The 25,226-nt window shown below is 41.6% G+C and overlaps 2 protein-coding genes across 3 annotated transcripts; one reads left to right on the forward strand and one right to left on the reverse strand.

The window, feature by feature from the left end:
* Window positions 1-1,187: 1,187 nt before the first annotated feature.
* gadd45gip1 (growth arrest and DNA-damage-inducible, gamma interacting protein 1) lies at window positions 1,188-10,866 on the forward strand. The gene is made up of 2 exons (XM_085270097.1): window positions 1,188-1,645; window positions 9,487-10,866. The coding sequence occupies exons 1-2, from the start codon at window positions 1,245-1,247 to the stop codon at window positions 9,776-9,778; spliced, it is 693 nt and encodes a 230-aa protein (XP_085126223.1). The 5' UTR covers window positions 1,188-1,244; the 3' UTR covers window positions 9,779-10,866.
* LOC146575396 (tetratricopeptide repeat protein 39A) lies at window positions 10,860-24,351 on the reverse strand. Of its 2 annotated transcripts, none has more exons than XM_085270096.1 (18): window positions 24,020-24,351; window positions 23,309-23,413; window positions 22,719-22,850; window positions 22,330-22,388; window positions 20,794-20,861; window positions 20,514-20,578; window positions 20,040-20,139; window positions 19,878-19,943; window positions 19,673-19,781; window positions 19,523-19,590; window positions 15,833-15,892; window positions 15,467-15,628; window positions 15,276-15,367; window positions 13,713-13,833; window positions 13,512-13,623; window positions 13,314-13,428; window positions 12,595-12,711; window positions 10,860-11,075 (listed from the first exon to the last, which is right to left on the reverse strand). In XM_085270096.1, the coding sequence occupies exons 1-18, from the start codon at window positions 24,052-24,054 to the stop codon at window positions 10,967-10,969; spliced, it is 1,695 nt and encodes a 564-aa protein (XP_085126222.1). In that variant the 5' UTR covers window positions 24,055-24,351; the 3' UTR covers window positions 10,860-10,966. The 2 variants fall into 2 exon arrangements, with proteins under 2 accessions (XP_085126222.1, XP_085126221.1); XM_085270095.1 differs by having other exon boundaries at window positions 23,309-23,416.
* Window positions 24,352-25,226: the final 875 nt, after the last annotated feature.

A 25,226-nucleotide genomic window follows, 5' to 3' on the forward strand; every position in this document is an offset into this window, starting at 1 on the left:
GTATCGTGGTGTGTATTTAAACAGATAACTTGAAACAGCACAAAAGAGAAAACAAAATTCTTGTAGCGTACACATTTTCTGCAAAATAAAAGAGAGTTGTTTTTTTTCACATTACCCCAGAGTTAAACTTTTTTCTCTGTGTGTATTATTGTAGGGTCCAACTTACAATATAAAGCGTCTTGAGGCGACTGTTGTTGTGATTTGGCGCTGTATAAATAAAACTGAATTGAACTGAATTAAACTGATCACTGCCTGAAGTGAACATTTTTTAAAATTCATAAATTCGACCTGTGTACATGAAATGTACCACTAATTAATAAACTAATTAATAAACTAACATCTATTACACATTGCACATCATCTGCAAGCGACAATAATTTACCACTTACAAGCCTAATTGATCTTTTTATGTGCTGCGAGCATGTGAAATAGATAACAGCAAAGACTGCCCATTACAATTCTCAACGCACCGGTTTTAATTAGCAGCTATAAAGTCATATAAAGTAAAGGTTTTAAGCTGGAATTTGGCTTTAAAACAACAATGATTTAATAATAAAGGAATTTTCTTGCTAATTAATGCTTCCAACACTTTTCACGACGTTTACTTACGTCATAACGTGTCCTGGAGTGTATGCGTTTAAACTATATTTGTGTCCTAAAAATATCTTGGAAATATATTTGGTGCTGCTATCTTTTCCTTTATGTAATGGCACGTTATAAAAATCCATCCATCCATCCATTCGCTTCCGCTTATCCTTTTCAGGGTCGCGGGGGGCGCTGGAGCCTATCCCAGCTGTCATAGGGCGAAAGGCGGGGTACACCCTGGACAGGTCGCCAGTCTGTCGCAGGGCTAACACACAGGGACAGACAACCATTCACACCTAGTGACAATTTGGATTAATCAATTAACCTATCCCCACAAGCTGCATGTCTTTGGACGGTGGGAGGAAGCCGGAGTACCCGGAGAGAACCCACGCAAACACGGGGAGAACATGCAAACTCCACACAGAAAGACCCCGGCCTGATGGTGGAATTGAACTCAGGACCTTCTTGCTGTGTGGCAACAGTGCTAACCACCGTGCCACCGTGCTGCCCCTACGTTATAAAAATAAACTGCATAAAAAATAAACTACTGTCACATTAAGAATGTAAAAACCACACGGAACGGTCATCTGTCGCATTGAACAGGCACTGCGGTAGGCATCTATGACTTCACTCCGGGTCCTTCTTGTGTTAGAAGAAACATGGCGGCGTACATGCTGTGCAGGAGGACGGCTGCCTTATGTAGGACTTTAAAGGACTTCTCATCTTGTAAAGCTGTGCTTTCTGTAAACTCTCCGTGTGGATCTTTATCACAAACAGCGTCCTATAATCCCAAACCTCTAAAGCTGAACATCCGGAACCCGTACATCCCGGACAAGGACAGCGAGAAGACGCCGGAATGGCAGAAGACAGCCCGCTACGATAAGAAGCTGTTCGGTCGGTATGGCTCTGTGTCGGGCATCGATCCTGCATCTCTGTGGCCCACACATGAGGAGCTGGAGAAGATTATTGCGGAGGAAACCCAGTGGCATCCCCCGCTAGAGGTGATGCTGAAGAACATAGAAGCCAGGGAGAAGGAGGAGAGGGAAAAACGGCTGGCGAGGTAAGGCTACATGGCTAACGTCAGTGCGTCCATTATCGGACAACGTCCTCACCAGTGTTTGTCATTCTGTCAAACACGTTTACAGAGTAACTAGCAACACGTTTTCATAGTTCTCTCTTTCAAGCTTTTAAAAAGAGCACTTTTTAAAGCAGGATTTTTAAATAAGCTAATGTAAAATCAAATCGAATTAGAAATTGTATCTAATAAAATAGAAGCTTGTCTTAAGTGTACTGAAGAAGGTAGAGTGGCAGGCTTTAGCTCCCTTCTGTACCAGCGTGGCGGGCCTAATGAATTGTTACCCATTGAAAAGGGTCTGGTTTTAAATGTATAGAGGAAAATGTGTGGACAAATCCAGCTGTCTTCCACCATCCTAAAGAGACATTGAAAGAAAACCTTAGTAAGGTGCTTGGGCTCCACATGTAGTGAGAAACCCTTCAGTGCTCCTTCTTCCAGCTGTAGTAGATGGATATGGGTGTCTTTTTTTTATTAGTGGTGAAATGAAGTCCAAAACGTTCCATCTGTGCTGGCCTGTAGTCACTGCAAAAGCCAAACTGTGTGATTTACGTCAATTTCACGTTTCATCACAGGAGGTCCTTCCTTCTCATATGACCCAAACCATGCTAGTAAAATGAGAACTGTGGCATAAGCTTTTGAAAGTGTGAAAAGGCAGGAATGAGAATGAGCACCTCCAAGTCTGAGGCCATGGTTCTTCCCACTCCGAGTTGAGGAGTGGACTTCACCATCCATCTTTACAGTCGAGGACTCGGAGTGGCCCAACTGGAGGAATTAAACAATTTCAGGGTCGTGTTCAGGTGTGAGTGGAGCTGAGCTTAAAAGTTAAGCTGTGGATTTACCTGTCAATCTACATCCTCACACTAGCTTTGGGTAGTGACCGAAACAATGAGATTGTGGATACAAGCAGTGGAAATGAGCTTTCTCTGAAGGGAAGGCTGATGTCTCCCTTAGATATGGGGTGAGGGGTTTGGTCATTTAGGGGAGGCCCAGAGTAGAGCCGCTACTCCACATTGAAAGAAGCCAGCTGAGGTCATTCTGGATTGTGACAAGGATGGCTCCTGGATTCGCTACAGGAGGTAGCTGGAAGAGGGAGGTCTGAGCTTCTCTGCTTCGGCTGCTGATCTGGGCCCAAATAAGTAGAAGAAGATGGATAATTGTGAAGAATCAGAGGCGTGATTGGTTTTCTTTGATCTTGTTTCCCTTGTTTCTGTGGGCAAGTTTAAAAAAATATTATTTTTATTTTTTTTGGAGCTGTAGTAACGGCAGCTTTTTCCTCCATATTGTATGAATGCAGCACATATCAACAGAGAATGGGAATAAAGGGCTCCATGCCGGGGTCAGCTCGTCAGCAAATGTTTAAAGAAGAAGAAACTGAAACACCATCTGGCCCACTGGTCTCATTAGAGTGCAACTTTTAAAAAAAAAACCTTGGCCGCACTCCTTGGATCACATCCAGTTTGTTTCTTTGTTGGATCACATAGCGGAGACCCTGTTTGTGAACTAGTTACTTTAATATGAAAATGTGCTTAATGACTTAATGTTTTCATTTTACAACATATTCCACGCCTTTTGTCATGTTCTTGTCTTGCACATTGAGCTTTTAGCTTAGTCACAGACTGGAAAAGGCTTTTAACTTTCTAGTTCTCTGCATGGATGATGGCGTACTTTGGTTAATCAGAGATCGAGATGTCTTTCATGAGACTCAAGGAAGCTTTAAATGTACACAACCATCCTTGTTAAAACAGACAGGTATGTTATAATTATAATGAGAGTCACCAGCTTGAACATATCTTAAGAAACTTCCCCAGAGTTGATACCATAGACTAGGGCTGCTCGATTATGGCAAAAATGATAATCACGATTATTTTCACTGAAATTGAGATCTCGATTATTTGACGATATTTATTTAACAATAACAATGTGTTGAATGATAACTTTAAAGATTGTCAAAAAATAATATAAAACAGTGCAAATATTGATAACAGTGCAAATGTTTGCAATATAAAAATCAATGAAAAATGTAAACATCTATGTTTAGTGAGCTTTGCAGTGTTGCTCTGTGGTGCAGCTACATTGTAGCAAAGTTTACACACTGTGTCCACTTGATCCACGTCTGACTGAACCCATAATGTTTCCACACCACTGAAGTTTTTTTTTAACCTCTTTTCAACCAACAGCAGTCACTCTCCTCTCCAAATAACTTCTGCTTAGCTTTCCGAGCTTCCCTCGGGTCCTCTTAATCAGCGGTCCCCAACCCCCGGGCCTCGGACCGGTCCCGGTCCATGAGTCGTTTGGTACCGGGCCGCGAGAGTTGAGGCTCAGGTGTGAAATGTCTGGTTTTCAGGGTTTTTATCGGTTTTCAGTGTTATTTTGTTATCGCTTTTATCGTTTACTCGGTTTTCCTGGGTCTTTTCATGTGTGTTATGAATAAATCTTTTTTTTCGGTACCGGTACTAGTTTTATTTTGTTGTATTTATCCGCGACACCTTAAAGGCCGGTCCATGAAAATGTTGTCGGGCATAAACCGGTCCGTGGGGCAAAAAAAGGTTGGAGACCGCTGCTCTTAATTGTTGTGACACGTGTTCGAAATGCAGAGAGGTGCGCTCGATTTGCCACACGGAGCAGCGCGAGAGTAAAGCACGAGGGAGGGGCTAATAATCGGCTCAGTCATTTTTAATGATCGTTGAAAGCCCAGATCGTAATCGTGATTAAAATTCGATTAATTGAGCAGCCCTACCATAGACTGTAAACTAAAGATGCACGAAGCTTTGAAGTTTGAGAAGAAAAGTAAACTTTTTTTTTTCCAGGGGTGACTCCTTTGTTTGGAAAATATGTGCATAGGTATAGAAGCCTGTCACTACCCGATCCGTACCGGAAACCCGATCGGTACCCCGCATGCGCGAAAGGTTTCTACTTCCGGTCGTAGCTTTTACGATAGTTATGGGTCAGAGTATCTGTTAAAATGTTAAGAATAACAAGTATATCTTAAAATGGTTGCAATAATTGAAGCATTTCAGTACAATGTAGACAAAAACGAAATATAAAAAGAAAGTTACGGATCAGGACTCTCCGATCCTTACTGCGCATGTGTAAAGTCTGACCGTACAAATCGGGTCTACCCGATCCGTACCGCGCATGTGCAGATGTTTTCTTCTTCTTCTGTTCGTTTAATGGCAGTTTACTCCCCAGTGTACGAGGATACCGCCACCTGCTGACGGAGCGAATAAACCCTATTATAAACTGAATTATCGTCATTACAAACGTGTGTTAAAGTTGATTTAGCGATAGTCGAGTGTGTTTATGCTCGTCTGTGAGGAGAGGATTGTTGGAATAGTGATGATGATGTGCGCTATCACTGTCAATTGTCAGTAAACACTTAATCTGGCTGATGAATCTACACGTGAGATATTACAAAGTCTGCATTATTAACTCTGTAATTAGGCGCCATTCTTCTTATTTTACGGCGCTGTTGCTCAATCGGGGGACGCTCTCTGTTGAGGAGAAAAGCATGAATTTCTTTGTATACGGATTATCCATTGTTTAAATGTCCCGGGCAGTCGAAAAGGAGGCAGAGCTGTTGAGAAATGCTAGGAGCTAACTGGGCGCTAACCGCATCATTCAAATATATTGAATGTCGCAATGTTGGCAAAGAGAGGAAGTGACGTAAGATTTGCGCATGCGGGGTACCGATCGGGTTTCCGGTACGGATCGGGTAGTGACATCGCCTGTGGGAAACATGTTGTTCATTTAGCACCATCAGCGGGTATACCTCGTGATTGTGTTGTCACACTGCGAACCTGCAGAGTCCCACAGTGTAACACACAGATCAACGCCTCACTCATCAGATGTGGTTTCAAAACGGCAACAGCACAAATACTCAGCTCAGGGCTTCAAAATGACCTCACTAACCAATGTGAAACATCGCCATCCATCTTTTAGGTCCAGTCTAATCAGTGTAGTCCTAGATGTTCCAAGAAATGCTCAAGTCTCATTCCTTGAATTTGCTGTGGTGGTATCAGCTGTGAACTGACCTCAGCTAAGCATAGCAGCACCTGCACGCAGGCATTCTGATGTCATCATGAGTATAAACCATAGACGGTAATAAAAGACGAGCGTAGCTTCAAGAGCGTGAAGCCAAAGTGTAATAACCTTTAACGTGTATTCTTTTGAATGGCCACCAGATGGTGATACGTATGGCTTTACATTGACTTCTGGTCCTGTACAAGTCTATGGATGAAGGCCTTTCTGTCTTGACTTCTCGAAACACTTTACTGATGGTTTCTGGGCTTACGTGACCAGTTTGTAGTGTACCACAGCTGAATCAACAATTACATTAATCTCTAAGGACAAACTTCTTGAAACTGTAATACTTTTAAACTCATTTAGATTTGTGTGATGGATTAAAGTCCGCAGTTGGTTTTCTGAAGTGTAGCTGTGATATCCAAGTATTGTGGCCAAGTTTTTGTTTTCCTTCTTAAAGTTGCACTTTAATAAGACCAGTGGGCCAGATGGAGTTTCAGTTTTTCTTCTTCAAACATTTGCTGACGAGCTGACCCCCGGCACAAAGCCCTTTATTCCCATTCTCTGTTCCATTCATGCAATATGGAGGAAAAAGCTGCCATTATGTTAACACAAATACAGCTTTACACTTCTCACTTTCAGAAAAGTGAAACAGTTTGATCCAAAACTCCTTCTTCATTGACGGCTTTCTTTGTGTTAGCTGGTTTAACAAAACTCCTGGATGGAGTTGGAGACTGTGACACATCATCTGGCTCTTCCTCCAGACAAATTGAATCAGTCGAGTGCCTCTTATTTCAGTTAGAGACACACTGAGAGGAATTAGTGAACATTAAACAGTCCCATAGCTTAATAAAGGACATGTGGAAGTTTAGTCTCCAGATCAATTTAATTGGCATTCTTGGTGATGGATAGCAAATGTAACTGATCAGTTTTCTAATCTGTGTCCGAGTCGCTGTAGTTCCAGCTGTGCAAAAGACTGCTGGAACTACAGAGGGATCAAACATAAAAGCAAATTCCAGTGACAATAACACAGTTTGCACTGCTTTAACGTTGCAGCTGGGCTTCATTCAGCAGTGTTGGGAGGGGACAGCTCGACAGTTTGCATGTGCAAAGTGGAGGAGAGGACCTATATCGCACACAAAACAGACTGTAGACTTAATAAATGGTGAAAACGTGGCGCTTCCAGCTGATTTTAAACACACACTCCAAACATAAACTGTTCTGGACCAAGTTATGTTCTCAGCACAAGTTACCATGGTGATTTAGCCAGGTAAAAAGAAAGCTACTTAAGCTTAAAGCTTAGGCATCGTTTTATTAGCTTATTGCTTTGGAGTATGTCCACAGGTCCGTTGTTTCCCTTGAAACTAGTATGTCAGACAAAGTTGATCTGAGGCTGATGTTTGTGTTTGTGTTGTTGTTGTTTTGTTTTTCAGGGTTTTTGAAAAAGTTTTATTTTGATGGGCTAACCTTAAGATTAATCACTGTATTTGGTGTATATCCAGATACCATGGATGGCATTACCTTGGCCTCCCGTAACACTGTGAGGAATCTTGCAGTCAGTTTGACCAGGACACGTCCTTCAGCACGCATATTAAACAAATGTGTAGGACTGCTTTCTTTCATCTGTGCAGTATCTCTAAAATTAGAAACATCCTGTCTGAGAGTGATGCTGAAAAACTAGTTTACGCATTTGTTACTTTTAGGTTGGACAAATTAATTTATTATTATCAGGTTGTTCTAAAAAGTTCCCTTGAAAGCCTTCAGTTAATCTAAAACACTGCAGGAGCGTACTGACAGCACCGGCCTTCTGCTTGACCATTTCTGATTTGCATAAAAATGTTATGGCTAAATTTGAACTTGTATATTGACTTTCAGATGGGTTTTTTTCACAGTCCTTGAAATTTTAGGCCATATTTGGACATCAATATCTCCAAAAACGATTAAAGTTAAAAACTCAGCATTTTCACTGGTCTTTCCTAACATTAAATTGAATTAGGATTTCTAGTTTAGGGTAGATACATCAAAAATGTTTGTGTTGACTAGTTAAAATATGAAAAAAGAAAACGAAACTGAAAGAATGAAATACTGGAGTTTCCAGATGGTACTGTAATTATAACTGAGAACATAATTTCTTAAATATATGTATACGTTTCATTTTTGAGAGCTACTGCCCTGCAGGAGTCTAATTCAGGTGGCAGTGTAAAAACTTTGGCTACATTTATTTTTATGTATTAAACGAGTCATGCAAACAGGATGATTTCACAGGAGTAGTCTTGCGAGGTCAAGCTGTGGTGTCTAAATGGCCGAACTGGTAATCTGACACAAGATGCTAACCTAATGTCACGACTGCTGCAGGCAAGCAGGGATCAGACGGTCGGTGTGTTGACTGTCTAAATGAGTGTTGCAACAATTGTAATACATAAATAAAAATGCTACATTGTTGCATTTTAATATCTCTTTGTACATTTCAAACTAAACCTGAATTATTAGTCAGCTCCAGGGCACTAGGTCTTGAAATGATAGGTAGAGTAGGACTTGAAAATGAAAAATCTGAACAAATTTCTTATCTTAGTTAAAATCAAAATACCATCTGGAAACTCAAATTTTGTTCTGTTCAGATAATAATACCTACTGATATTTTTGTGGCATGACTAATATCTGCTCCATCCAGCATGAAAATACCATTTTCTTCATTTTTTTTACTAAGAATTTCACGTTAAACTATTCTGCATGCTTTGTTACACTGTTTATTACAACTACATATGATTCAGAAATAGTCTTTTGCAATATGGCATATTTTTATTAGTGTGTGCTCAAATTTAGACTTTGCAGGAACACTTGATTCTTTTTAAATGAAATTAAAATTCAGACACTGAAGACACCGGAGATTAAAGACCCTGATTTAGGGCAATGAAAAGTTCAGCCTTTTATCTTTTAAGTGTTTAGGATATCCATCCATCCAATTGCTTCCGCTTATACTTTTCAGGGTCGCAGGGGGTGCTGGAGCCTATCCCAGCTGGCATAGGGCGAGAGGCGGGGTACACCGCAGCACGGTGGTTAGCACTGTTGCTGCACAGCAAGAAGGTCCTGAGTTCAATTCCACCATCAGGCCTTTCTGTGTGGAGTTTGCATGTTCTCCCCGTGTTTGCGTGGGTTCCCTCCGGGTACTCCGGCTTCCTCCCACCGTCCAAAGACATGCAGCTTGTGGGGATAGGTTAACTGATTAATCCAAATTGTCCACAGATGTGAATGCGCGAGTGAATGTGTTTAGGATATTCGTCTTCAAACATTGAATCAGATGTAGGGAAAAATGGTGTGGAGGGTTAGCAAAGAGACCTTTTTTAAAAAAAAGATGTAGATCTTGAAAAGTATTCAGTACAGGAAACTAAATTTCACAGCAGTCATACTACGTGTTCAAAGTTTGGACCATTAATTATTTACTTTAGGCAAATGGCACAGTTGATCAGAAAACCTTTAAAGACATTTGCTGTCTTGAGATGGATGATTGCAGTTTTTCCCTTTGTTTCTGTCGGAGGCTTCTTCCTGTTAGAGGGAGTTTTTCCTTCCCACCATTGCAAAGTGCTTGATTGTTGGGCACCGTTCACCTTACAGTGTGAAGCAACTTGAGACTGTTGTGTTTTGGAATCGGAAGTTATGTTAAGTTCTTCTGACATGAGTGCTTGTACCAAATTTACTGTAAAAACCACGATATTCACGCCAGGACATTTCTCTCAAAATCAATGTTAATTACCAGCCAGTATGATGGACAGCACTAACATCTGCTATCTTTTCTATTTTCACCGCAGAGAGAAGCTCATTGCCGCAAACATGGCCAAAATGCCCAAGATGATAGCAGACTGGCGCAGAGAAAAGCGTGAAACCAAACAGAAGCTAAAGGAGGAAAAGGCTCGCCGTACAAGGTTGCTGGCTGAGGCCAGAGAGCGTTTTGGCTATGCAGTGGATCCCCGCAGCCCCAAGTTCTTGGAAATGGTTGCTGAAATAGAAAAGGAAGAGAAGAAGAAGAAGAAACTAATGAAACGCAGACTGAGAGAGGAACAGGCAACAGGCTCCGATGCACCTCCTGCTGCCTCCTCATAGTCTTGGACCGAGTCGTTAAAGACGTAAATAACTGTTGGGCCTGGGTCAGATTGTGTTTGATAGTTTTGAAGGTGTGCTGTGTAGTACAGTTCAATGGAACCGTTCAAATGGCTAAAAATAAGTTTTGTCCTTCTGTGAAGATGTGACGATTCCAACTTTCAACTTAGTTTTTCAGGACTGCTCCAGATAAATACAACCTCTGCACAGATGGTGTGGGTGTGTTTAAAACATGACACGAGGCCAAGTTCAGCAATTTTCATGATTGCAGATATCCATGAGAACAATTTATTTATACAAAAATAATTTTTACACTCAAGTTTTCTGAAAAGCGCACGTCGTGTCTCGGCACCGACGCGCTGAGTGTGAACAGCAGTAAGCCGTAGTTTAGCCTCACTGGCTCTGCCGTGCTCTTATGCTGCACCCGTACAGAATGGGCGCGCAGTGCACGAGCCAGTCCTCCTTCATGCTCGTTATCTTTGTCTAAAATATGTTTGTGCAGCTGCACATGAAATGCTCTAGCCATCTCAACACCTCATACACTACCAAACCTGTGGCAGTAGCAGCGTCTAACCCTGTAAGGTCCAAGTTCTCATCGGTGATGATGAAGTAACACCAACCCAAACTCGCTGGTGGGGAAAAATAAAAACTTTGAGGGTAAATTAAAGTTTTTGTGTGTCTGTAGGAATGCAGAATTTAAAAAAAAGTCCACATTTGGGAGAAACATTACTTTCAGAAGCCAAATATATTTTAATGTGTTAGGGTTCGTAGTACTTAGACGTCACGGGAGTGACTACTGCATATTACACAGAGCTCTTTTAGAACAGTAAAATAAATTCATTGCATTTCATTAGGTTTTCATTCTATTAAATATTTCTCGTGGCTTCCAATTGCTTAAGATTTGGTGTTTATCAGTGTAAACAATAAAACCATGGCCTATAAGTGTGTGTTAACCTGTGGCAGGTGGTGAAATTAAAGGTCCCTCAGCTGTGCCTCACTGACAAATATTCTACAGATTACACCTTTGTCCAGCTTAAATTGTGGAGTGCATATGATCACACAAAGGTAAACCTGACCACAGCAATACCATACCCAGTGTACTCTTGTTGAAAAAGGCACTTTGGTCAAAAACTGAAGTAGCTGTAACTGTGAGGGGAATCGGAGACTCCAGCGGAAGGAGCCCGAGCAGTCTTAGAGGTGGGTGTCATCATCCTCACCGGGATCAGCCTTGAGTTTGGCAAGAGCAGCGTGCACCCTGAACTGTGTGCGAGACTCCATGGAGTAGTCTTTGTAGTTGTGCCTGTAAGTCAGAACAGCAGACGTGGTAAAGGCGTGTCCTGCAATGAAACTTAACTTGCCATACACATTATATGCTGCTGTTGGATGCACGTTTCTAAAGTACAAGCAGATGGATGAGAAATGGATAAAAGTGTTTGGCATCGGCACCCTTAAAGAGGATCACGCTTGAAGAGCTGGAGTCATTATCAGCTAATGGATCGTACATGTTTACACAGGGATAGGGTGACCTCTAGTGTTCCCTACAGTTGCTAACAACCATTTTACTGCAGTCCTATTTAACCCCTAAAAAACATCATTTTCCTAATTTTGCATTTCAGGATTCTGTGAGTTTTACAAGTACACTAATGTTGTTTACTTTTGGATACACACGAGCTGTTTCGTAGTGCTTCGATTTTACACTACGCCAAGATAACGGCTTAAGAGTTGGGAGTTCGCCTTGTAATCGGAAGGTTGCCGGTTCGAGCCCCGGCTTGGACAGTCTCGGTCGTTGTGTCCTTGGGCAAGACACTTCACCCGTTGCCTACTGGTGGTGGTCAGAGGGCCCGGTGGCGCCAGTGTCCGGCAGCCTCGCCTCTGTCAGTGCGCCCCAGGGCGGCTGTGGCCACAATGTAGCTGCCATCACCAGTGTGTGAATGTGTGTGTGAATGGGTGGATGACTGGTTGTGTAAAGCGCTTTGGGGTCCTTAGGGACTAGAAAAGCGCTATACAAATACAGGCCATTTACCATTTACAGCCCATAACCTATCAACTACAATACTAACACACCATAAAATAAAATAACAAAACCACTTGTTATAACCAAAGTATGCAGAAGAGCATCTCTGAACACACATGGTGTTGAAGCTCGATGCAGATGGACTACAACGGCAGAAGACCACACTGGGTTGCCACTCCTGTCAGCTAGTCTTGAGTTCACATGAGCTCGTTGAAGCTGAACAATAGCAGATCGGAATAAAGTTGCCTGGTATGATGAGTCTCGACTTCTTGTACAGCGTTCAGGTGGGGTCACGTTTGGTATAAACAACATGAAAGCATGGATCCACCCTGCCTTGTATTAACAGTTCAGGCTGATTGTGAGATAATTTTGCTGGGGATATTATCTTGGCACACTGTGCCCAGTCCTTTATGACTGCTACGTACCCGCTATCATGACAACCCAAGGTGTACCTAATGAACTGACCAGCGAGTGTATACCTAATTTTGTTTTGTGGTGCAGCATGCCAGCACTTTAAACTTCCGTCCAACTAATTAGTGTCATTTACTACTCATTTACATTCCATTGGCACTAAAGTGAAGCTGGGCTCATCATCTGCTCAGACTGAACTCAAATGGAAGCAAAAACGCGTGGCTATGTGAGGCACACTATGTGGGCTTGTTCAGTTGAAAGCCAGCTGAATAAGGTTCTAGCTCCCTGCCAGTGCCGCTAAAATGGTAGAAAAGTAGTGCAAACTTTTATATTCAAAACAGAATGCTGAAGTCTCACAATAATATGGAGAGTGAAGACTGAAGGAGTAACTTACTTGGCCTTGTGCAGTATTTTAATAGCTTCATCCCTTCTGCCTTGGTCTATGTAAAGCAGACTGAGCTCCACGAGACAGTTGGGCACCAAGTAGTGGTCAAACCTGATCTTCTTTTCACTGCAATAAGAAGCGAGTTAAATATTCATTCAACACGGACATTCATTTAAGACATAGGCTATGATGTTGATCCTGCACTGTACTCAATGTGGCATCCTTGGGAAGGCTGAGGGTTGTGCTGCAGGTGGCTGACCAATTTGGTGAATAAACAAACGTCTCTCATGAGGACTGTCAGTGTAATTTAAGCTGGAAGTCCTTCTTGATTGCCACGCAAATATTCACACTGTGACGTAGTGAGATGAGAGTTTTATGGCTGCAAAACAAACAGGGCACTGAAAGGACGTCCAATGAAGAGTTACCCTGATACGTTTTAAAAGGAAGACCTGCAGAATTTATGCAATGTTTGGAAAATCAGAGAAAACACTGATGTAAAAAGCTTGTATTACAGGTTTTAGTAGAAGAAAGTAGTAAGATTCTGAAGTACTCCCTCTTCTGCCACTAATTCAAGAAAACACAGTGTGTTAACCAGTGTTGCCAAAAAAAACGTTGCAATGAAAGGCTGATATTCATTTGTTCACACAAGATTAATTGATTCTGAAGAAACTGCTTTCACTGTGAGCAGGAAATAACTTGCCTGCGTTTGAAACTCTGCTAGAGCTCACCTGGAACACACTTTGTTAAAGCACTCCTCAGCAGCCTGGAGGAGGCCTTGATTCTTCAAACAAAGGCCCTTCAACATGTGGATCACACAGCGGTCGTCCACTGTGTACTCGTTTACTGCAGGGGACGGAGCAGACACCATGAGCAAACATGAAAAACTGCGTGTTCCTGTTTCACAGTTTGGAAAAGGGCAGCAATACCAGGAGCTTCCAGTAGAGAGCGCTCTGCCTCCACCAACGTCTGCATCATGCCTTCAGTTAGCTCTGGTGTCTTGTTGATCATACTGAATCCATTCCACATGTACATCATTTCCTGTAATGAAGCAGTTCATATTGTTGGGACGCTCTTTTAATCAAACATAGCAGTCGTTATATGTGTTTATTTTATTTCGTAACTCTTACCAGCACTGGTACAGGTAACCTGACTGGGAGGGCAGCCTTGTAGCGTCTGGCTTTACGAATTGCAAACTTCTCCGTTGGAGGAGACTTCCCCGCTATCTTCTGCTTCAAGGTGGGCACTTGTCTAAAATGACAGGGGATATACAAAGACACACCAACGAATGATTCAGTTACTAAGTACACCATGTGACTGTTTGGCATCGTAGTGAGTGTAGGCTGTTACTCTGCTGTTTACCTCAGCTGTCAATATGTGTCCGTGTCTATTTATTGTAAAGTAGGCTACAAGACTTTGTGAAAGGATAAAAATCGATTGACCAGCGAAGCTCACTTCTTTCCAGTGACTGCGATACGGAGGTGAGTTACTGAGGGCTACCACTATTAGCCGCTGTTAGCTGCTGTTAGTTAGTGTTAGTAGTGAAAATTTCTTTGACATGGATTTAACATTGTTGGACTTAGCAAATAAACTCCCATGTGATGTAAGGATGTAATCTCTTTTTATCAGAGGGAAAGTTTGACTTTTAGGACCCTTGAGCCAATAATTAGCTGGCTTAATGTTAGCTTATAACCAGCTAATATAATGTTAGCTAACAACAAGATGTTTTTGTGGTTTGGTTTGTGGTTTTGTTGTTAGCTGTCTGGAGATTTGACGAGTGCATGTCTATTTGCTGACAATAACTAATTGCAACAATATTGGGAATAAATAAGAATGTCATTTCACGCTTTCCTTTGTTAAAGCCCTGACGTGAGATCAGGAGATGAGGCTTGAGGTAAGGAGGAAGAGGATAAGATTTTATTCAGATGCCAGTCATGTTGTCTCTTTCCTTTCCGTTTTTCAAGAAACCTGTGAGTTCCTTTCTCCTTTGCTACATATGTGGATGGTCTCTAACCACATATGTGATTAAACACGATTAAGTGGAATAGCTATGTCCATCCAGGCCACTGTATTCAAGATGGCAGGGCAACATGTTGGCTTCCACAAACTGGTGCCTACTCAATCTGCAGGAAGACACTAATTAACATTTTCACATCAAAGTTTGGTCTTCTTCATATTCTAAAGGAAAAATATCCCTCCCATTTAGCTGTAAAATGTACCACGGTGTTCATCCATGTGAAAAATGAAACCAATAACCAAAGTGCCTGAAACCTGTATTCTAACTGAAAGCGCCAGATGGCGATACCTGTGGTAATATTACTTATTGAAGAAATAAAATTCTGTTTTTAGGCATGTCACGTTTCAGAATGGAGGGTTATCTGTTGTACGAAACCACATGCTCATTGGTTAAGGACCTGTTATTCACAAACCAATGAATGTGACGCAGTGACCTACGTCCCTCTTTATTGTGTCTAGTTATTTTTTTGCAACCAAGATGGCGACGGCAGAAATGCTGGTCCCAACTGTTTAAAACAGAACAACAGAAAGCAGAGGATGCCATCACAGTAGCTATGTTTTTTTAAATATTGTCTGTATTGTAAGCAAAAAGCACAGAGACATTTACGTGAACTATACCGCTCACCTCACAGCATCTATACTGGTAAAGAGGAAGTAAGGATATAATCCCTGCTTACCTAAAGAGTTCTACCTCGTCCTCCCCAAAAGGCCTGGCCTCATCTTTAGGCAGCATACTGAGGTAAGCAGCTTTCATGTACACATACATGGCCTAACAGGGAGAACCATAAAGAAAGGATTCATGTATTAAATCCTCAAAATGTCTGACAATAAATTTTATTCTGATCTTCTCCCGTCATAATTTCTGTACCTTGGACCAACGACTCTCCTTGCTCAGCAGGTCAGCGTAGAAGTACGCCATCTTCCACGCACGCTTGTACGTGAAGCACCACATCAGCTCCCAGTAGCACATGTGGTGAAACTGCTTCCATGTCTGCTGGGCCTTACAGCCGTCTTCAAAGAATTTCACTGCCTGGAAGCGCAGAGAAATTAAACCGTAGAGCAGAAGAACACGGACAGTGACAAGGCATGTTGTACATTTAATATTAACACTGGGCGCTGGTTTTTTGGAGCTCATTTCCTTAAAAACATAGAAACACTGCCACAGCAAGTGACGTATCATAAATGCTCCTCATACCCTCAAGAAGTGCAATCAAGCAATGTTTTCTTGACACACCTCATCAATGTTCCCTTTGATTTCCTCAGTTCGACCAGCAAAGAAGAGGAATATGGCCCCCTAGAGAAAAGAGAAAAATGTACAAATCTAAACACTGTTAAATTTTCATCTACCTGGAAGCAGGCACATCACACAACAATCATTCTTGGCAGTGTTTGATCAAGAAATTTTCATCCGAGCGCTCAGTTTGTTCTCTGGGATGGGCTGTGAGTAAAAGGTGGAGCAGAGAGAAGGATTGTGAATTTACGAGAATGTGCGTCATGCGGAGTGGTAGTGATGGCATGAAGCAAGCGTGACATGGACGAGAGACCTCGGCAAGGATCGTGCGAGTGGAAGTTTGAGACAGTATCGGGTCGAAGGAATCAAGGTGTGGATGGATGGCAACGTGAATACAATCAACGACTGTGTGAAAACTATGGCGTGAACCCGTCAGAGACAATATACATTTACAAGCAATACAAAAAACAGAAATGTTTGGCAATAATAAATGATACGGTTTTGCCTTTTTGGCCAAAATTCCCATCTGTTATCATACGTTTGTTCTGACCACTATAAGGATCCTTCACTGTGTATGGAACTGCAACTGGTCAAAGTTTAACCACATTACTCCATACAGGTTCTTTGTTGCTAAGTTCCACTCTTATCAGCTACTCTCGTGTGTGCAAATATGAGTTCAACTAATGTCATCCCACCATCCATTTTCTTCTGCTTATCCAATTCAGAGTCAGAACTGGGATGGAGCCTATTCCAGTGGTCATAAGGAGGGAGACGGGGTACATTACGGATAGTTCGCCAACATAGCGGGCTAACAGAGAGGGACAGACATCCATTCACACTCACATTCACACTAGAGACAATTTAGAGCCACCAGTTAACCTAAACAGTCTTTGGACTGTGGGAGAAAGCCAGAGTACCTGGAAACCTATGCCAACATTACACAGAAAGGCTGGCTGTTGGATTCAAATCCAGCTAACCACCATACTACTGTGCTGACTTCAAATACTAAAAATTATGAGTTAAAAATTCCTACAGCCCTGTGTCCTGCACTGCCTGGCCAAATGTTAGAAACCCAAACACATTCAGTTAATGGGGAACTTAAAAAAGGTCACATTTAGATTAAAAAAACAATTTGATCATCAGAAATGTGTTTATTAATCAGCCAGTTGTCACAGTGCTGACTACAATGCAGTCAGCTTCTGCCATGTCATCAAAACTAAAACATTTAAACATCAAAACAGAAATGACACGTTAATAATGAACTCTAAAGAACAGTATCGACGTTCCATAAGTTGGTGTATTTATTTAAAAAAATAAAATCAGTCAAATCTGAAGCAGCAAACCAAAAGACTCTTCTCCAAATACTTACTCGTTATGTAAACATGGACGTATTTGAAGAGCAGCCAGTGCTACCGACAGTTACAAAAGACACAATGGCACTGACAGGAGTGCAGGCACGCTAGTTTTCATTCTTTGTATTGATTAAACGAGATTTTATTTCCATGGGACTCACAACATGGAAGGAAAACTGGAAGCTATATTCTGCTGCCTAACGTAGCAGAGCGTTTGATTATGACAGCCTTGAACTGAGCTGCTCTGGACTGCAAAAGACATTACTGGGTTGGGGGTGATAGCTGTCTTCAAGGGTTTTTTTTTTAATGCTTGAATCATAGTTTAGTCTGTGGTACAGTATATGGTTGAAACATCATGACTACCTCGAAGGTTTACCATAGCTGGTAAACTAACTGCTGACACACTAACCAGCAGGCCATGTAACTGTCCCTGAGACAGTTAAAATAAAGTTGGTTATTTCATGTTTCTGTGATAGATTCATGCTGTAATGTGTAAAGTGCTGTAATGTTTGTATGAGGTAAAGTTTGTAATTGTCACATGACCAGAGTTTGGTTGAGAGCACAACCATGGCATTGTGGAGCTAGCATGGATACATGGCTACCGATGCATCTACAGCCTCAGCGTTAATGTTATTCTGCATGTGGTCCAAGAGGCGCACACGGTATGGTTTCATGTATATTGTTTGTATAATGTTGCATACGTGTTCTACACTGGTAATGAGAGGACATTTTTGTGATATCCATTATTGTGCATTTTTCTGTTCTGCTTGCACAAGACTGTTTATGGACACTGATATGAGAGACTGATAAGCTCAAAACATTTATGTTGTAAACTTTGTGTTTCTTCAGTTTTCACGGTGTCTGAAGACAATAAGAGTGTGAGAGAGAGAGAAATAAATTTCCGAAGACATCAGTATGATGCGTGGCCATTCTTTGTTGGACCCCTGTAGTTACAGGCCAGCTAGTCACAAGGAAACCCTGAAAAGTTCAATAAAATAGCCTCAAATGTTTTTAGGACTCCTTTTTCCATTTTATCTCACACTTGCAGACTGAATCAACCAATCACAATTAAACTGACAGGAACTGATTTTCTCACATAATGTTTCCACCTCAAATGTTGTCTGTTAGCAACAATGCATATCCACCCCAGTCTGTGAGTCATTTACAGGAGACTAACACACAGTTGGTAAACAACATCGTTATAACACTTTTAAAACCAAAGTGCTTTACACTAAAATAAAATAGAATAACAAAACTGACGTTGCACACATTCACCATGTTTACATGACACGTCCCAACAACAGCCCATCATCCAATTACAGTTCTAGACACCAGCATTTTCCAAACGCTTAACAAAAAAGGTTTGTCCTTAAATACAAAACCTGTTACAGCTGATGTCTGAGGTCAGAGTTTCAGTGCAACAACAGCAAAGACACGAGCTCCTTCTGAAATAAGTTTGACCACAACGTGATCAGACTGACCGAGAAGCCAACATTAATGATCCTGCAGCATTATCTACCACATATGTATATACAACCCCATTAAAGGCTTCTGGATACTGGATTCTGTAATTAGCCAGTGCAAGGCTAATAACAGTATAGAGTTATACTCCAATATATTCCAGTTTAGAAGTAACAAAGACATGCATAATCCTTTGCAGATCAGAAGGTTGCAAAGATGTTTTTAGTCTGGAGGTTTTTCTGAGGTGGAAAAAACTGATCTTTACCGCAGCATTGATTTGTTTGTCTAATTGTAAACGTGTCACAAGTTTTTAAGCTGTGTTTTTAATAAAAGGAGTTAAATAGCTCAGGTAATGCTTCAGCCTCTCAGTTAATACTGGAGAGCTTCGGTTTTGAACTGACTTAACTGTAAGAAAGTGTGGGATATCCAAAAATGTACTCATCGAGCCTTCTTATGTAATAGTGATTTCCAAGACTCAAAAGGTAAATACAACCATAAATCATCTGTATATGACAAGAAATGTTATGTTAGCAGATAATTTGACCATGAGGGAGCATGCAGCAAAGAAAAACAGAACAGGACAGATGCCTGTGGAACTCCAGGTGTCACATTAAGTGACATAGGAAAGTGTTACCCAGGGGGAGTCACATGCTTGACTGCTGCACAGTCTCCGAGCGCTCACTGAGTAAGTCACAGTCAAAAAGGTTAAAAGCAGCACTCAAGTCCAGCAAAACTGAGATAGAAGGATAAAAGCAGACTCAGTACCACGAAAGGCCCTGAAACCTGACTGAAAGGTCTCATAGTCTCTAGTCCAGTAAGGACAATAGTTGAATACAGACAAGTTTTTATAAAGCTTTTTTAAATAATTAGAGTAAGTTACCCGTGGGTAACGCAGAAGGAAAGGTTTCAGCAATCTCTCAGCTTCCACCACCTCTCCCTCGCCTGTCCCTGAGAGGATAAAATGGACATATAATATAACACAGGCGTCTTGTAGGAATGATTTAAAAAAAACCCTGATTTTTAGCACTACCTAGTATGAATGTGAGGAAGGTGTAGTAGCAGAGCAGCAGCAGAGCACACAGCATAGAGCGCAAGTTCATCCCCGTCGCACCATCGTTCAAAAGAGACAAGCCGTATTCCTGAACAGGATTAAAAAGAAAACAGAAAGTATCATAAAATAACAGCTGTCAGCTAATGATTAAATACACAGAGGTGGGCGTGTATGTTCATTGCACCTTGTCTCCAGAGAAGCCTGCAAACTCCAAAACTTTGAGTATCCGCGGAGGGAAGAGAGAGAGAGTCTGTAAGCAAAGAAGATCTGATAAACGGAATAATACAAACACGTAATTATACACATGCAGCCACCCAGCAGTGCAAATATATAATGTGGGACATACCAGGTTAAACGCCCCTATCCCGAATGCTATTCCTCCCTCTAAGTGAACGTGGCTGGGCTCTTTGAGACAGCGGTGCGATTTTATGAAGGAATGCAGCTCTCTGCGTTATGAAAGACAAGCATTTCTAATCACACAGCTTATCATATCACCGTTTTACTACAGAGGTTAATGAAAAGTAAAAACATGGAAGCGTTCAGGAAACACTTATTCGAGACTGCTTTGACTTCATCATTTCTTGTATCTCACAATATTCTGGACTTGCAGTTGTGATAAATCAGCAAATCCTTCAACTGTAAAACTGGTGAAGTAGCCGTTTAATAATCACAGTGCAAATATGTTTTAGTGACTGATTTCTGTTTAGACATTAAATACAGACAAGTGAAAGTAAAGTTCAGAATTACTTTAATTACTATACTGCATTATAAACATTACACATTTACTTAAAAACAGCTTCTTGTTTCATTGTTTACTTACTTGTAAATAAGGTAACTGTTTCGTACTTTGATTCCTCCTTTGATAAAACTCACCATGTTCTCATCCTGCAAAACAGTGCAAGGAATGCATCGCTACAGTTTACCTGTGTGTTGTTTGCAAACAAATTTAACATGACACAAATGGTTTTTGCATGCTATGTGTTATATGAGGCAGGTTCTACAGCTTGTGCAGCCTTAAGAAGACTAGACTGGGAGGTTGTGCTGTTTTTGAAAGTGTAGAGAAATTGTTACTTTGTTAGAAGGATATTAGCATACTGCACCTGCAGGAAGGTGAGGGCAGCTCTTTGGAGTTGACACTCTGCATAACAGACTTCTGCATGGAGCTGCACTGCAAAAACACATCCATGTATACACAGATTAAATGATAAATTATATATGATGAAGTGTAAAATCTAGGTATACTCCTGTGTTTGGTGTTCATCTACCAGGCAGGTGCTTCCTAGCTTAACCCTCCATATGCAATCCTGACTGAAGACATTTAGTCAGCTTATCAGTTCGAATACATTTTATTTATATAGTGCATAGGTGTCAAACTCTGGCCCGTGGGCCAAATTTGGCCCGCAGCCTAATTACATTTGGCCTGCGAAGCCATACCAAATTACTATTAGAGCTGGCCTACTGGTATTATACAGCTAATATATATATTGTTTAGTATTAAGCTTTGCTTGTTCCATATTCAGTTTTCCAGCAAAACTTATTTGAGTCCATAAGAAAAGATTCATTCTTATATCTGGAGGAAGATTTTTTTTTCAATAAATATTAAAGTTAGCCCGCGACTTTGTTCCAGTTTTGAATTTTGGCCCACTGTGTGTTTGAGTTTGACACCCCTGATATAGTGCAAGACCCTATAATATCAGACATACAGGCCCCTTTATGCAAGAATGTGGCAATGTGGAGAGGAAGAACTCTGAGCTGAGGGTCCTAGCCTCAACGGTTCAGAGCGGCGAGTCAACTGCAGAAAGAATGGTTTCACTGCTGCATCACAGCAAGGAATGAAAAACAAAAGTTGCCTGAATGTGTTCATTAATAGCTGGGGTCCGTCAGTGCTGGAACAACTATTGTTCATTTTCCTTTTTCTAGGTTCTCTGATCTGTTTAAGGCACTTTAAGTCACACTGTTAAAGCAGATCTACAGGTACAAGTATGAGTCTGCCAGCCAATCACATAGCTGCATTCTGAAATACTCAACATCTATAACTTTGGTTGCAGGATAATTTTGAGCCAACATTAGTAACACTTCCATGCATTGTTAAACTGTAATTCTTTGGTTATCCTGGTTTTCTTTTCTTAGCTCAACTGTCATTTTCATTTTTCCTATATATGTCTACAACCTGCACTCCCATCAGCCTCAGCTACACTGGAAAAAACTACATGCAAAATACATGACAGCATGTTGGAATGGTATCACATTAAACCAAGGTGGCACACACAGTAAAAATTATGCACGCTTATGATCAGTTTTTTAGCAGTGTCTGAGATCACGTTGGTATATCAATGTGTAATGGAACTTTTTGAGAGGATTCCAAAATGTGGATTCTGTTCATCCAGATGTAGTAACTTAGTGTCAGACTCTTCCTAGACTGCAGAAAGAACTGGCATGAGTAAAGAAACGTTTTCCCCACCGAATATGCAACGTCCAGGGGTGTTTAAAGATATCTATTTAAGTACAGGCAGATGGGGAAATTGGCTTCTTCAAAAAAATGGAACTAAATAAAATGACTTACAGTAGACATTTCTCCTCTGCATTTTTGGAAGGATCCTTTAAAACTACACGAGTGGCACATTTAAGCCTTTTACCTTCAGAAAGTGACCCCCCGGCTGATTTGTTGGAAAGGCTGGAAGACTTCCGTCGAAACCTGAAAATAAAAATCAAATGGCACTTCAGGACACTCAGACACTGACTACTGCGGCCATGTTATCTGACACATCAACCATTTGCCAATCAAATGTGTCTATTTTCTCTTATCTAAGAAGTTGCTATTGCGAATTCTATTATGCAAACACAGTCAAACTGGTACTATGGTCACATGGGAGCCATAAAAGTACATGCAGCTCTTAATATTTGCCTCTGTGGCTCATGGAATGTGGAAGAATAGTTCACTGCATCCAAGCTGAGGATTGGGGGGTGTTACCATCGTTAACCTTTGTAAGACAGAATCAGGGGACAACAATCTCGACATCCTGACCTCTGACAGACCTCCTGGGCACTCTTCATGGTATTTCCTGCATTGGTGATGTCATCCTGCTGGAAAGTCATCATTGCCTGCATTTCCAACACTGTGGCGTAGATAAGAGCATGGTACATGCTCTCATTCACTCTACATAAAAACACAGAGTTGCAGGATCAACATCACACACCTCAGGCTGTAAGCAAACATGTAGTTACTGCATTTCCCTGTTGCGCAAAGATAAGAGTAAATATCTGGCTCTTTTTATTCTTTCTATCTCTTCCACCATCCCAGTCCGTCTTGTGCACAGTGTTTATTTTGCAGGCCTAACAGTCTGTACGCTGTTGAATCAGTCAGACCTTGGGCGTCAGCTTCGGCAAACACTTCATATCCTGGAGAACTGAAGCCTGACAGGAAGGCCACTGCTTCACGGTTCACACCATATAAGTCTCTAAATATCACCAAAGGCTAAAATACTGCTGACATCACACTGAAAATGTGAACACTGTGAAACAAAGCAAGAACACCACAAGCGCATACAGCCTGCATCGTAAGAGTTACATGAAACCTCCGGAGAGCTAAAACCTGACTATGGATTGTTGTGTCACCTTGGTCGCAGCTTCTCCAGGCTCTCGTTGAAGTGGTTGTTAAGGAAGAGATCCAACGCCTCCATACAGTCATCCAAACACTCTTTCAGGGTCATCTCAGAGGAGCTGCTGAACACACACACACACACACACACACACACACACACACACACACACACACACACACACACACACACACACACCTGTGACTCAGGGTAAAACAAGCCTTGCAGTATTAGCATGAGATAATGGACCAGATCTATTCGGGTTCAGCGATTAGCATGCCTCCCAGTTAAAGCTGACATCCGCGTTTACATGCAGGCGTGTTTACTTTGTGAAATTTGCCTAAAAGACTCGTTGTTTAATAAGATCGCAGCAAGTGGGACAAAATATTCGATTAAAAACATACGGAAGCCTAATTGAGTTTTTTTAACTTGTAGTTTGAAGTAACACTCTCCGTTTCACTACGTGAAAGAATGCGAAACTACACAAGTCTCCTTCCTGGTGCAGCACAAACTTTTTAAAAACATTGAAAAAAGTTCTGCTCATTCACGTTTCCCTGCTACAGACAAAGGCGAATAATCACATTTATAGATCTGCACAGGTGGCTTTTCAACATTTGCCGGGCGATATGTCACCGCTGAAGTGGACAGACCCACACATAAACACTTTGTGGGAAACAACTCCAACTTTTGACGTGTCCTTGACTTTTCACTCGCCTCCCGTACTCACTTTTCCGCGGCGTTTGTCTCTCTCCCATTGGACATGTTCGCTCTCCGGGCGGCGCGCCTCCCAACACCTGTTCGGAGTTCAGCGGCACTCGCAGAAAATCGGGACGCATTCAGCTCTCACACCGCGACACCAAGCTTTCAGCTCTCACGCTTCTTCGCGTTGGCGTAAAAGCTGACAGTTAAGCTACCGAGGCTTTGCTGTCAGTTAAAGTTGACCAGAAATAAGAACGTGCACTCCTCTGTGCTGACCCAACAGCCCGATACTACGCATTGCGCAACAGAAGCGCAGCTCCTCCGCCTACCTCTGTGGCTCCACTGCCACGCAGACACTACACCGTAACACTGATCAGTGTCAGGTGCTCGCAGCTCTTAAAGATCCATCTTAGTCTTGACTAAGAAGTTCGGTAACTTTCAACAGTAAATGGCGCCATTTCCCCTTTGTCTTCTTCTCCTCTCAAAAGTGAAAATGTTGAGTACATTCTTCTTTGCGCCATTGCTGCATATGGACGCGATGATGGGCTGAGGGGAGAGCAAATATGATGAGGTGACAGAAAAGGGAATATTATTTCGCTGTTAATCAGAATTTAAAGGCAAATTATTTTGTTGCTGCTTCGTCTCTGGTACCTAAATAAGGAAGAGGTGAGTGTACTGTAAAATTCACGCGTCGGCTCACGTGTAATTCCACGGAATCGTGAATAGGGGTCAGTGTTGTAGTTATACCTCACGAGGAGACACAGATGCCAGAAGTGGTTCATCATCTAGTAATCTAAATCTACACCTTTTTATTTATTTTAAGTTATTCCAAAATCTTGTTTATACAGCCCCTCTCACACTTTGCATCCCTGCTATGAACTACAGGTACGACAGCAGTGCACTTGTTTGACAAACAAAGACAAAAGCAGGGTGAGACTGTGGGTAAAGGGTGGGACGGCGATAGGAAACTTGCGATGACTTGTTGCAGTTTTGTATTTTCTAATTCGTTTTAATTTTCTTTCAATTTTAGTTTGACTTTTTGTTTTAGTTTCGGGTAGTGTACAGAGTAGGTTTGTTTCTGTTTAATGTTTTACTGTTTCAAAAGGTTTCGTTTTTATTATTTCACTTTTAGTCTCCTCAAGTATTACTGCACTGCAAGATGTAGGAAAACCCGCACAGGTCATTCAATGAAAACACTGAACTTTTTGGAACTGGACTCACAATCTTAGACATCC

Source organism: Mchenga conophoros, linkage group LG4 (genome assembly GCF_057382185.1).
Source record: "Mchenga conophoros isolate Kocher_MC1m ecotype Shallow Benthic linkage group LG4, M_conophoros_male_GT1.1, whole genome shotgun sequence".
In the NCBI taxonomy this organism is placed as follows: Eukaryota; Metazoa; Chordata; class Actinopteri; order Cichliformes; family Cichlidae; genus Mchenga; species Mchenga conophoros.